This window comes from Hemiscyllium ocellatum, chromosome 23, assembly GCF_020745735.1.
Source record: "Hemiscyllium ocellatum isolate sHemOce1 chromosome 23, sHemOce1.pat.X.cur, whole genome shotgun sequence".
In the NCBI taxonomy this organism is placed as follows: Eukaryota; Metazoa; Chordata; class Chondrichthyes; order Orectolobiformes; family Hemiscylliidae; genus Hemiscyllium; species Hemiscyllium ocellatum.
The window spans coordinates 26,150,343-26,164,338 of NC_083423.1; the positions used below are offsets into that span (position 1 = coordinate 26,150,343).

Below are 13,996 nucleotides of genomic sequence, written 5' to 3' on the forward strand. Positions count from 1 at the left end.
AGCAATAGTACTGAAATTGTGTGCTCTAGAACTTGTCGCTCCCCTAGCCAAGCTCTTCCAGTACAGTTACAACACTGGCATCTACCTGACAATGTGGAAAGTTGCCCAGGAATGTCCTATACACAAAAAGCAGGACAAATCCAAACTGCCCAATTACAGCGCTATCAGTCTACTCTCCGTCATTAAAGTGGAGGGGTCATTAACAGTGCTACCAAGCAGTACCTACTCAGCAACAACCTGCTCAGTGACTTCCAGTTTGGGTTTTGCCAGGATCACTTGGTTTCTGATCTCCTTTCTACCTTAGTTCAAACATGGACAGAAGAGCTGAATTCCAGAGGTGATATGAGAGTGACAGCCCTTAACATCAAGGTTGCATTTGACCAAGTGTGGCATCAAGGAGCCCTCACAAAACTGGAATCAGTAGGTATGAGGGCAAGCACTCCACAAGTTAGTCATACGTGGCACAAAGGAAGATGACTGTGACACGTCAGTCATCTCGGCTCCAGGACATCTCTGTAGGAGACCCTCAGTATCCTAGGTCTGGCAATCTTCAGCTACTTCATCAATGACCTTCCCTCTATAAGGTCAGAAATGGGGACGTTCGCCAATGATTGTATAGTGTTCCGCACCATTTGCGATGACTCATTACTGCAGCAGTCTGTGCTCAAATGCAGCAAGATCTAGACAATATCCAGGCTTGGGTCAACAAATGGCAAGTAACATTTGTACCTCTCAAATGCCAGACAATGACCATTAATAAAAGACACTCTAACCACCACTCCTTAACATTCAGTGATATTACCATCACTGAATTCCCCTAATGTCAACACCCTTTGGGTTACTGTTGACCAGAATCTCAACTGGACTCGCTGCATAAACACTGGCTACAAATGCAGGTCAGAGACTAGGTAAGTGACTTCCTCCTGACTCCCCTCTAGCCTGTCCACCATCTACAAGGCACAAGTCAGGAGTGTAATGGAATGTTCTCCACTTGTCTGGATGGGAGCAGCTCCAACAACACTCAAGAAGCTTGACACTTGACACTTTCCAGAACAAAGCAACCTACTTGATTGACACCACATCTACAAACATTCAAATCCCTCCTTCACCAGCACTCAATAGCAGCAGTGTATACTATCTACAAGATGCCCTGCAGAAAATCACCAAAGATCCTTAGACAGTACCTTCCAAACTCAGCACTTCCATCAAGGAGGATGAGGGCAACAGGTACTTGGAAACGCCACCACCTGCAAGTTTCCCTCCAAGCCAGTCAACACCCTGACTTGGAAATAAACCGCCATTCCGTTCCTTCAGTCATTGAGTCGAAATCCTGGAATTCCCTCTTACTAGCATTGTGGGTCAACCTACAGCAACTGGACTGCAATGATTCAAGAAAGCAGCAAACCACCACTTCCAGGGCAAATAGCAATGGGCTATGTGTGTGTGTGTGTGTGATAGCTGAGCAAAAAAAAAATCCAACCAGTTGTTTACCATCCTATCGTCCACCCTCAATCATTAAAGTAATGGAAGGTGCTATCAAGTGGGACCTACTGAACAATAACCTGCTCACTGACCTTTTGATTTCCACACTTGACTCCTTTCCTCCATTTATTGCCTTGGTTTGTGCTTGAAGTAAAGAGCTGAATTCATGGTGAGATGTGAGTGACGCCGCTTTACATATAATGGTTGTATTTGAGCTACAATGGCATCCAGGATCCCTAACAAAACTGGAGTGACTAGGAATCTAGGGAAGTTCTTTGGTGTCACATTTTGCACAAAGGAGGTGGTTGGAGGTCAGCTAACTCCATTCAAGGGCATCTCTATAGGGGTTCCTTAGGATAGTATCCTAGGCCTAACCATTTACAGGTACTACATCAATGACCTTCTCTCCATCATATTGTCAAAAGTGGGGATGTTTGAATCTCTCAATATTGTGACTCCTCAGACACTGATGCAGTTCGTATCCAAATGCTGCACGGCCATGACTAAATCCAGACCCAAAACAGAAATTGCTGGAAAAGTTCAGTAGGTCTGGTAGCATCTGTGAATAAGTCATCAGAGTTGATGTTTTGGTCTGATGACCCTTCCTCAGAACCATTTCTGGACTTGTCAGTGTGGGGCTGGCAGCATCCAAGGAGCAGGAAAATCAATATTTTGAGCATGAGCTTTTCAGGAATGAGTGGGCTAAAAAATGGTAAGTAATTCATGCAAGGCAATGACCACTTCCAAAAGAGACTAAATATTGCTGCTGGTCATTCAGTGGCATTGCCCTCACCATATTTCTCCTCCACATTCGGGAACAGAACAGAACAGGACCAGCTGTGTAGATGCTCGCTCTTCAAGAGCATGATAGAGGCTTAATCCTCTGATCTAGCTCAACTCAGTAAATCCTGTCTGTAATCTACAAGGCACAAGTCAGGAATACGATAAAGCTCCCCTTATCTGGATGTGTACACGACCAACAGGTGTGCCATCCAAGGCAAAGAAGTCAACTTGATACCAGAATTCGCAAACATTCACTCCCTTCACCACTGACATACAGTAGCAGCAGTATGAACCGTTTACAAGATGCACTGGAGATTGATTGGCAAGGTTAGATCTCATGGAATACAGGGAGAACTAGCCATTTGGATAGAACTAGCTCAAAGGTAGACGACAGAGGGTGGTGGTGGAGGGTTGTTTTTCAGACTGGAGGCCAGTGATCAGTGAAGTGCCACAAGGACTCTGCTGGGTCCTCTACTTTTTGTCATTTACATAAATGATTTGGATGCGAACATAAGAGGTACAGTTAGTAAGTTTGCAGATGACACCAAAATTGGGGGTGTAGTGGACAGCGAAGGGGGCTACCTCCTGATTACAACAGGATCTTGACCAAATGTGCTAATGGGCTGAGAAGTGGCACATGGAGTTTAATTCAGATAAATGCGAGGTGCTGCATTTTAGGAAAGCAAATCTCAATGGTAAGGTCCTAGGGAGTGTTGCTGAACAAAGAGACCTTGGAGTGCAGGTTCATAGCTCCTTGAAAGTGGAGTCGCAGGTAAATAGGATAGTGAAGAAGGCGTTTGGTATGCTTTCCTTTTATTGGTCAGAGTATTGAGTACAGGAGTTGGGTGGTCACGTTGCAGCTGTACAGGACATTGGTTAGGCCACTGTTGGAATATTGCATGCAATTCTGGCCTCCTTCCTATCGGAAAGAGGTTGTAAAACTTGAAAGGGTTCAGAAAAGACTTATGAGGATGTTGCCAGGGTTGGTGGATTTGAACTATAGGGAGAGGCTGAACAGGCTGGGGCTGTTTTCCATGGAGCGTTGGAGGCTGAGGGGTGACCTTTTTATAGAGGTTTACAAAATTGAGGGGCAGGGATAGGGTAAATAGATAATGTCTTTTCCCTGGGGTCGAGGAGTCCAGAACTAGGGGGCAGAGGTTTAGGGTGAGAGGGGAAAGATATGAAAGAGACCTAAGGGACAACATTTTCACGCAGAGGGTGGTACGTGTATGGAATGAGCTGCCAGAGGATGTGGTGGAGGCTAGTACAATTAAAACATTTTAAAAGGCATTTGGATGGGTAAATGAATAGGAAGAGTTTGGAGAGATGTGGGACGAGATTGGATTGGGATATCTGGTCAGCATGGACGGGTTGGACTGAGGGCCTGTTTCCATGCTGTACATCTCTATGACTCTATAGATTATGCTTTAAAAATTTATACTTTACAATTTGCAGCCATCTAAAAGACTGAAGACAGCAGTTACATAAAAACGGTAGCACTGGCAAGTTCCCACTTCACCTGTGACCATTCTGACTTGGAAATACAAGGCAGCTCTCCCCCATATCCACAGATCTGGTTTCCACTGTTTCAATTATCCACTGTTTACCATGGCCCAAACATAGCATAGGGAACGTTCCAAAACCAGGGGGCTGCCAGGAAGATGCATTTCCCACTTTAAATGAATGTGTTTGCACCAGCTGCGGTTTTGGCCTTCTATGGTAGATCCTGGAACATATCCCCTGTGGGTACAGGTGGGGAGACCCTGTAATATGGTACTCCTTCAGTATTGGCCTTAAAACCTGGAATACTCTCGTTAATCACACTGGATGTGTCTGCACCAAATCAACTGCAGTATTTCAAAGCAGCTTGCCACCACCTTGTGGCTAATCAGGAATGCACAACAGATGCTGATAAGCCAGTGATGTTCACCACTTCATGAATACAAACAACAGGCCAACAGAGGGGCATTGCATTTGATTTTGATAATTCTTTACCTTCAAAAGTAATGAATGAGCTGTAACTCTTTGGATTAATAGATTAGTTGATGCCTTGCTCTCTCATGTTAACGTACCTACCATTTGGAATAAGAATGATAAACTCTTATAATGCAAAAGGTGCCCTTTTGTCCCATGCTTTGCATTTTTTCCTCTGCCATCATCTTGTACATTAGTCTTAAAATCTATCCACTTGTCTTTTGGAAGCTCCTTGATTCTACTGCCCTTAGCTCAAGGCTGGAATATGTAGGAGCAGAAGTAGGCTATAATCTTTCCCATCATTTAATTAGATATTGGCTGCGCTGATCATCCTCGACTCTACTTTCCTGCCTCTTCCCCATTAACCTTTTAAACCATTATTGACTGACAATTTTAATCTCAGTCTTGAATATACTTCATGACCCAGCTTCAACAACTCTGGCAAACAGTTCCACAAATGCATAACATTGAGAGAAGAAATTCTCCCTCCTCTATCTTTAAATGAGTGATCCTTTCTCTGATATAATGCATTCTGGTCTTTTGGCTCTCCTTTGGCACAAGGATGAAGACAACTGTTTGCATCTACCCTGTCAAGCCCTTAAAAACCTTGTTTCAGTAGATTATTCTCTCATTCTCCTAAATTTAATGAGTAAAGCCTAACCTATAGAACCTCTCCAAGAAAAATCCCTCCATACCCTAAATCAAACTAATGAATCCAATGCCAGTTATCATTTTTACTTTGGAAAATGGGACAAAAACTATTCACAATATTCCAGGTTTGGTCTGATTTAGTGAATAATATAAAGTTTTAGCAAAATCTCCCTTTTTATACTCCATTTCCTTTTTGAAATAATGGCTAGTATTCCATTTTTCTCCCCTATTACTTGTTGAACTTGGGTGCTTGTATATAATGATTCATGGATGAGCACCCCTAAATTCCATATGGTTAAGACACTAGCTGCTGAATGACATTGCTAGGTGTTACTTAGCTCCTTACAAAGTAGGAGCATTGCAAACTGTTTTTTAATTTGAGAACTGAGCTTTTAGAAATTTGGTTAGTGATTCTTATGTTACATTGTGGTGTTCTTCCTGTATAAACTGTATGCAGACTCCCTCACAATTTCTTTGAGCTTGATGTAAAATTATAAAATATGCTATGTAAATGAGCAAGTATCAGTGGATGAAATTCATTGTGCTGCCTTCCCTTTTAATGTGCTGCGATGTAACTGTACCTCTGTCAAAAGTTCCCCATCCTTGATCTGTGTATTTTATGCAGTATGGTCCCTTTTCAGAACAATTACACTTTCGCACCAGTCCCTTTAAGATGTGTGTACAGCCTGTCACTTTTTTTTAAATCTAGTTTTCTCCACCTAGAACATTTGGAAATCTCAAATCTCTTCTGATTTAGCTTCTAATTGAATTCCAAAACTTAATCCTTAATTCTGGAATCTTTCTTGTGTAAGACCCTGGAGTATGAAGCATCTGAATCTAAATTTCAAACTTGCTATTGTTACATGTCCTCTATTATCATTTGAATGTCTTTGCCCATATGCCAGACTATAGACAGTATTTATCTCCTGCTTTACTTCTAGTATTTATTATGTCAAGCCTATCATTTACCTTTCCTGAGCCATTAATCAAATGCACTGTATGCTGGTGTATAACTGAGTGCAGAGGATGGGGTGTCAGACACATTCAGCTTTAGCAATTGTGGACCTCCTATCATAGAACATTACAGCGCAGTACAAGCCCTTCGGCCCTCTGTTGCGCCACCCTGTCATACTAATCTGAAGCCCATCCCACCTACACTATTCCATGTACGTCCATATGCCTGTCCAATGACGACTTAAATACACTTAAACTCGGCGAATCTACTATCGTTGCAGGCAAAGCATTTCATACCCTTACTACTCTTTGAAGTACAAATTCACATTTACCTGCAAAAGTCCTCTTGAAATTTAAGTGAAAATCTAGTTGCAATTACTCAAACATGACGACACTGTACAAACTACTTCATTCCAGTGAAAGGTGCCTGGAGAGTAAATTTCAAGAAGTTGTTCCAAGGCTGCTTAGGGCACTGAAAGGAATAAAGTGTCTCCTGCCTTGTCAACTTGCTATTTCAGTTCTGTTTACATAACCGCAATACTTATTTTGTTTTCTATAGTTGCTCATCCAAGAGGGCCAAGTCAATACTCTTCAGATTTGTTCCCATTCTGGAATGGCTACCCAAATATCCAGTGAAAGAGTATATTCTTGGAGACATAATTTCTGGTTTGAGCACAGCCGTGATGCAGCTACCTCAAAGTAAATATGAAAGTAATTTGTTTTTGAAGTGCAAATGTGTTTGAGAACCATGACATTTTATTTTGTTTAAACCTAAAATACTGAGCAATGATCTAAATATGTTTAGTTGGATTATATGGCATGTGGTGTACTTTTCTCTATTCTACCCACATGCTACCAAAATTTATTGTCCAACATATTTATTATATAAATGGGGGGGAAAAAGTACCCAGTCTGTATATTCTTTGTAATTACTATCTGATTGTGGAACTGAACATAATCACTGATCTTTTCAAAAATATAAGCCAGAAGGCTGTGATCAATGACAGTGAGACTGAAAGGCAAAAATAAGTTTGGAAATAATTGTCGGTGTGAAATTTGAAATTTTAGAAGATAAAGACCATAAGATAAAGTCATGTCATAGAAGTTTTCAGTTACAAAGTTTCCCCCTCCTCCCTCTTTCGCCACCTCTCCTCCCCCAACTTCTGTCTCACTTGCCAACCCCCCCCCCCCCCCCCTCTTAACCACCCACCTCCTTTTGATTCACACCCTGACAAGGACTGACTTATAATTATATGTCACCACCTCAGGATACTTGGTATTCAATGGACTGTTTTGTATGTAATCACTGATAAAGGAGTTTGTTACTGTTTTTATTATATGGACTCTCAGATGTAGGTAATTTTTTTAGATTTTTCACTTCATGACTGAAAGAATAATTCACTTTTATTGATGATCGCATCATCCTCCACCAAACCCACTGCTCCATGGCTGAACACTTCAACCCCCACTTCCACACCGTCAAGGACACACAGATCCTGGGCTGCCTTCACTACCAAACCATTACCACCCAACTCCTGGAGGAAGAACGCTTCATTCCACCTTGGGACCCTGTAATCTCACGAGATAAATGTGGATTTCAACAGCTTCCTCATTTTGTCTCTCCGCTTTCTCAGTTACCCCCCCCCCCCCCCCCCCCCCCCCCCCCAACCCCACCTCCCTCCCATTTGTCTGTCAGCCCCCGGCCCACAAGCCTCATCCCCGATGAAGGATCTGTGCCCAAAACATTGATTCTCCTGCTCCTCTGATGTTGTCTGACCTGCTGTGCTTTCCCAGCAGAATACTCTCGACAGATTTTGTAAATCCCACCCTAGAATCAGTATGGCCTAACATTGGGATATAGACAGACTTTAACCTCACACTTTCAATGCATTATCTGAGCTGAAATGGCACCTTTTGTTAAAAATGTCTTGAATATAATTTTTTAAAAGTTCTGCGATTTACATGTGAAGGAACTGAAACTAACATGATTCATCTAAAATATGAAAGAATGAAGTTAAATTTGCTTAATATTACATTCCATGACACTACAATCCTGTTGCTATAAATTTTTCACAACCACCTGATGAAGAAGCAGTGCTTCGAAAGCTATTGCTTCCAAATAAACTTATTGGACTATAACCCGGTGTTGTGACTTTTAACTTTGTCCACCCCAGTGCAATACTGACGCCTCCAAATCACACTTCCGTATTCTACCTGAATGCAAGGTTATTTACCTAACTTTGATCCCAAATCCCTTTCAACGTCAAAGAAAGGTGACAGTTCACAGCACAATATTTACAGAAATTTGGGGCGAGTCCCTGTAAACCAAGAGCCTGCTGCCATTGTCTTCAAGTATAAATAACTTGCACCACCTTCTCAGAAAAGCAATCTAAGCCTTTTATACCCAACCAATCAAATCACCCAGGCTTGCAGTCAAGTGGACTGCAGAGTAGGTGACATGACTGGATTTTACATTTAGAATAAAAATAATGTCAAAGTATGTTAAATCTTCATTGTTTGTGTTGCAATTGGGTAAATGTCCAGCTCATCTTGTTTCGAACATTGGTGCTTTGAAGAAAGCCCTCATTCTTAAAATCAGCTCTCATCACATCTTAAAGTTCACTATCATCTTTCCATATGTTAGAAATAACCACACTCTAACCTCCATGCTGGAGCTTCACCATATATTTCTTGCAACTCATTGGGCTCGATTTGTTATGTCTTGACATGTAATGCAGCACTAAAATGTGACCCCCTAACACTTTCAGTTCCTATTTCTTTATGGATAATATGACCACATAATATTACTCCTTCTGTCTACTAATGTCCAAAATCTAACACTTTATACAGGATATATACATGCTATGAATTTTCTGATGCACTTGTTCCATTGTTACCTTTGGCCCTCTATGACTAAATCTTCAGGTACCTCTCACCTTCCAAACTATAATAGCCTTTTCTTTAACCTTAATTTTTGAACAAGGAGTTGGAGGTTTTTTACATTTCTAAATATTCCTAATTATGATGTCAATCAATCTAAAATGTTACATAATTCTCCATAGACTGCCAGTTGAGTACTTCAATCTTTTTGATTTTGAAGTTTCTAACACCCATCACATTCTGTATTATATCTTGTTGTTAATTACTCAATTAATATTGGCTAGCAGTGAAAAATCAATGATGTGTTGCTTCTCTGGTGCCAGGATCAAGGATGTCTCGGAGGATGCAGAATGATCTCAAGGAGGAGAGGGGCCAGCAAGAGGTCGTTGTCCACATTGGAACCAACGATATAGGAAGGGAAAAAATTGAGCTTCTGAAGGGTGATTACAGCGAGTTAGGCGGGAATTTAAAAAGGAGGTCCCCGATAGTACCGGGAGTATTCCAGCATTACGACTATGAGCTAATGAGGGCAGGAGTCGGAGGATAGAGCAGATGAATGATCGCTGAGGAACTGGTGTATGGAGGAAAGTCCAATGATCCAAAAATTTGAAATCTCTCTCTTTTGGGGTAGAAGTGACCTGTACAAGAAGGGCGGATTGCACATAAATTGGAAGGGTACTAATATACTGGCAGGGAAATTTGCAAGAGCTGCTTGAGAGGATTTAAACTAGTGAGGTGGGAGGGGACCACCCTGGGAGATAGAGGAAAGAGATCAATCTGAGACTGGTACACTTCAGAACAGAAGAGTCCAACCGTCCGGGCAGGCAGGGATAAGGTAGGAGTAATAAATTAAACTGCGTTTATTTCAATGCAAGGGGCCTAAAATGGCAGGCAGATGAACTCTGGGCATGGGACTGGGAGGTCATAGCAATTACAGAAACATGGCTCAGGGATGGGCAGGACTGGCAGCTTAATGTTCCAGGATACACATGCTACAGGAAGGATAGAAAGGTCGGCAAGAGAGGAGGGAGAGTGGTGTTCTTGATAAGGGGTAGCATTACAGCTGTACTGAGGGAGGATATTCCTGGAAATACATCAGGGAAGGTATTTGGGTGGAACAGAAATAAGAAAGGGATGATCACCTTATGGGGATTGTATTATAGACCCCCTAATGGTCAGAGGGAAATTGAGAAATAAACTTGTAAGGAGATCTCAGCCATCTGTAAGAAAAATAGGGTGGTTATGGTAGGGAATTTTAACTTTCCAAACATAGATGGGGACTGCCATAGTGTTTAAGGGTTTAAATGGAGAGGAAAATTTTCTGATTCAGTTTGTGTATGTATCTACTAGAGAATTGCAAAAGTTGATCTGTTCTAGCGAAATAAGGCAGGGTAAGTGACTGAGGTGTCAGTGGGGGGAGCATTTGGGGCCAGTGACCATAATTCCATTAGATTTAAAATAGTGATGGAAAAGGGTAGACTAGATCTAAAAGTTGAAGTTTTAAATTGTAGAAAGAGCAATTTTGATGGTATTAGGCAAGAACTTTCAAAAGCTGATTGGTGGCAGATGTTCGTAGGTAAAGGGATGGTTGGAAAATGGGAAGCCTTCAGGCATGAGATAACAAGAATCCAGAGACAGTATATTCCTGTTAGGGTGAAAGGAAAGGCTGGTAGATATAGAGAATGCTGGATGACTAAAGAAATTGAGGGTTTGATAAAGAAAAAGAAAGAAGTATATGTAAGGTATATTGAGGATAGGTCAAATGAATCCTTAGAGTATAAAGGCAATCGGAGTATACTTAAAAAGGACATCAGGGCAAAAAGGGCACATGAGATAACTTTGGCAAATAGAATTAAGGATAAACCAAAGGGTTTTTACAATACCTTAGGGACAAAAGGGTAACTAGGGAGCGAATAAGGCCCCTCAAAAGATCAGCAAGGCGATCTTTGTGTGGAGCCACGGAAAATGGGGGAGATGCTAAATGAGTATTTTGCATCAATATTTACTGTGGAAAAGGATATGGAAGATTATAGAATGTAGGGAAACAGATGGTGACACCTTGCAAAATGTCCACTTTACAGAGGAGGAAGTGTCTTGAAATGCGTAAAGGTGGACAAATCCCCAGGACTTGATCAGGTGTACCTTTAGAACTCTGTGGGAAGCTAGAGAGTGATTGCTGGGCCTCTTGCTGAGATATTTGTATCCTCAATAGCCACAGGTGAGGTGCTGGAAGACTGGAGGTTGGCAAATGTGGTGCCACTGTTTAAGGATAATGAGAACAAGTCAGGGGACTGTAGACCAGTGAGCCTGATGTTGGTGGTGGGCAAGTTGTTGGAAGGAATCCTGAGGGGGAGTGCTGAAAATAGCCTCCTTATTCAGCAACTGCAGTGGCACAAGTTGGAATCAGCAATCGAATCCTGAAATGCACTTACAGTAGCCTCTTTATACACAGTTCTTACATATATTAAAATTCCACTGCCATGGTGTTACATTTTTTTTATCTAGAGTACACAGAGTGCTGAGGGCCATCTGTCTGAGACAGGAGATGAGTGAAAACGTGCTGAGTGCTAGCTGCTACCCCCCGATAAGATTGAGTGCCTGTCCCAGTCTGCTTGCATAATTAAGAGGTGGAGTTTGGTATGGGATGGATGAAGTTCAAACATCTCAATGCTAGGTTATAGTCCAACAAGTTTATTTGGAAGTAGTAGCTTTTGGAGCACTGCTCCTTCATCAGGTACCTGGTGGAGCAGGAGCTTAAAATGTAAAAAGATCAGTGTCGTGCAACTTAAACGATATCGAACAAATCTAGATTGCTGTTAAGTCTTTCATCTTTTAGAATGGGTTGCAGATTTTGTTTTATTAACTTCCTGAATCCCAGAACTACTTTCAAGTCACGTTCTCAAGGTTTTATAAAAAAGTGACAATGCATTAAAGTTGAGTTTCAAGTCTGTCTGTATCCCAATCTTGATGCCGTCATCTTGGGGTATGCTGGTGTAGAGTGCCAAAGCATCCATTGTGAAGAAGACTCTACTTAATCCAAACTAGCACAAACTCAAAATTAAATAGGACATTAAATTACAATCCACCAAAATTAAATTACATTGTACTACATTACAATGCCAACATTGCCTACCTCATACACTGCAAATGTTGGCATTGTAATGTAGTACAATGTAATTTAATTTTGGTGAATTGTAATTTAATGTCCTATTTAATTTTGTTTGTGCTAGTTTGGATTAAGTAAAGAGTCTTCTTCACAATGGACGTTTTGGCACTCTACACCAGCATACCCCAAGATGACGGCATTGCTGCAGCAGCTTCAGTACTCAATACCAACCTCCCAAGCACCATCCTCCAACTCATGCACTTCATTCTTGACCACAACATCTTCACCTTTTGACACCAGTTCTTCATCCAGACACATTGAATAGCCATGGGGACCAAATTTTGCACCCCCAACATGCCAACACTTCCATGTACAAGTTTGAACAAGACTTCTTTGCTGTACAGAACCTCCATTCAGCACTATACACCAGATATACTGATGACATTTTCTTCCTCTGGACCCATGTTGAGTCGTCACTGAAACAACTGCAGTGGTATCAACAAGTTTCATCCCACCAGACTTGGACTACTCTCTAGTATCTGCATCATTCTTCAACATACACTTTCATCATGGACGGGCACCTCAGTACCTCATTCCATCCTAAACGTAAAAACAGCCATCCCCTACAGATAAGCCCTATGCATACACAGGATCTGCTCAGAGGAGGAGGAACGTGACAGACTCCTGAAGGTGCTGAAGGGCACCCTCAAAAGAAGAGTGTCTGATGTTCAACTCAATTGCCAGCTCTGTGCCACAGCAAGAAACCATAATGATATCTGAAGACGGGCATAGGATGCAACTGATAGTATACCCTACACTGTTCAGTACTTCCTAGGAGTGGAGAAACTAGGCCATGTGTTGCTGATTGTGAAGAACATTTTTGATGAGGATGAGCCCCTTGCCAAGACTCTCCCTATGCCTCCACTTCTTGCCTTTAAACAGACCAGTGTTGGCAAACTACCCAGCCTTCAGGACAATGACCATAACACCATACAACCCTGTCATGGTAACCACTGCAAGACATGTCAGAGTATCCACATGAACACTGCCATTGCATGCGGAGACAACCACCCACTATATACAACAATATATCTCAGGCAAGATCTGTGACTTTGTGTAGAATATTCAATTATAAAATTGAATTCTAATAGTAGAAGTACTTTATTTTGACACTTGTAAGTTAATGTAATTATATCTCCTCTTTTTTTAACCTATAAAGTGACAGACCTAAGAATTGCAAACAATGGTTTGTTAACAAAACAAAAAAGAACTGAATATGCTGGAAATCTGAAACAAACAAAAGGCTGAAAAAGGCAACAGTTCCACACAATCTGTAGAGAAAAATACAATTAATGTTTCAAGTCCAGTAATAGTTAGTTGGAAATGTTCTTTGGTTCCTCCATTATGTGATAGTCTTGTTTGTTCTTTTAGTAAATAATAACACCAGTTGGATTTTTTTTTCCTCCCTCTCCTAGGTTTAGCTTATGCCATTTTGGCAGGTGTGCCACCTGTGTTTGGGCTCTATTCTTCAGTTTTTCCTGTTTTGTTCTACACAATCTTTGGGACTTCAAGACATGTATCAATAGGTATGTTGTATGTGAGTTTTGATATGTTGGTCGTCTTAGTCATCAAAATGACCAAATGGCATCTGTAACGTTTCAGAGCATAATATGTCAGAACAGAATTAGGCCATTTAACTAAAGTCAGTTCCATCATTCGATCGTAGTTGATGTTTCTCAACCCCATTCTTCTGCTTTCACCCCACAACCCATGATTCCTTTATTAAACAATAGCCTATCTATCTCTGTCCCAAATGCAGTCATTGACTTGGCCTCCACAGCCCATGTAGCAATGAGTTTCATAGTGGTACCACCCTCTGGCTGAAAAAATTTCTACTTGTCTTGGTTCTAAAGAATCGTCTCCACCCTGAGGCTCTGATCTCCAGGTCCTAGTCTCCAATTAGTGGAAGCATTTTATCTTTGTTCACTCTATCCAGGCCCCTCAGTATCCTATAAGTTTCATTCAAATTCCCTCTGACCCTTCTAGACTCTATCAAATACAGACTGAGTTCTCAACTGCTCCTTGTATGACACACCTTTCATTCTCGGGATAATTTTTTATAAACCTCCTCTGGACATCCTCCAACACCAACACCTTTTTGCTTAG

General features: G+C 41.4%; 1 protein-coding gene across 7 annotated transcripts in view; it reads left to right on the top strand.

The window, feature by feature from the left end:
• Window positions 1-13,996, top strand: part of slc26a5 (solute carrier family 26 member 5) — an 86,202-nt gene that overhangs the window by 26,767 nt on the left and 45,439 nt on the right. For all 7 annotated transcript variants that reach the window (XM_060842801.1, XM_060842804.1, XM_060842808.1 and 4 more), the window contains 2 exons: window positions 6,404-6,543; window positions 13,306-13,416. In XM_060842801.1, coding sequence (XP_060698784.1) covers window positions 6,404-6,543; window positions 13,306-13,416 — 251 coding nt within the window. The remainder of the gene's footprint in view (window positions 1-6,403; window positions 6,544-13,305; window positions 13,417-13,996) is intronic.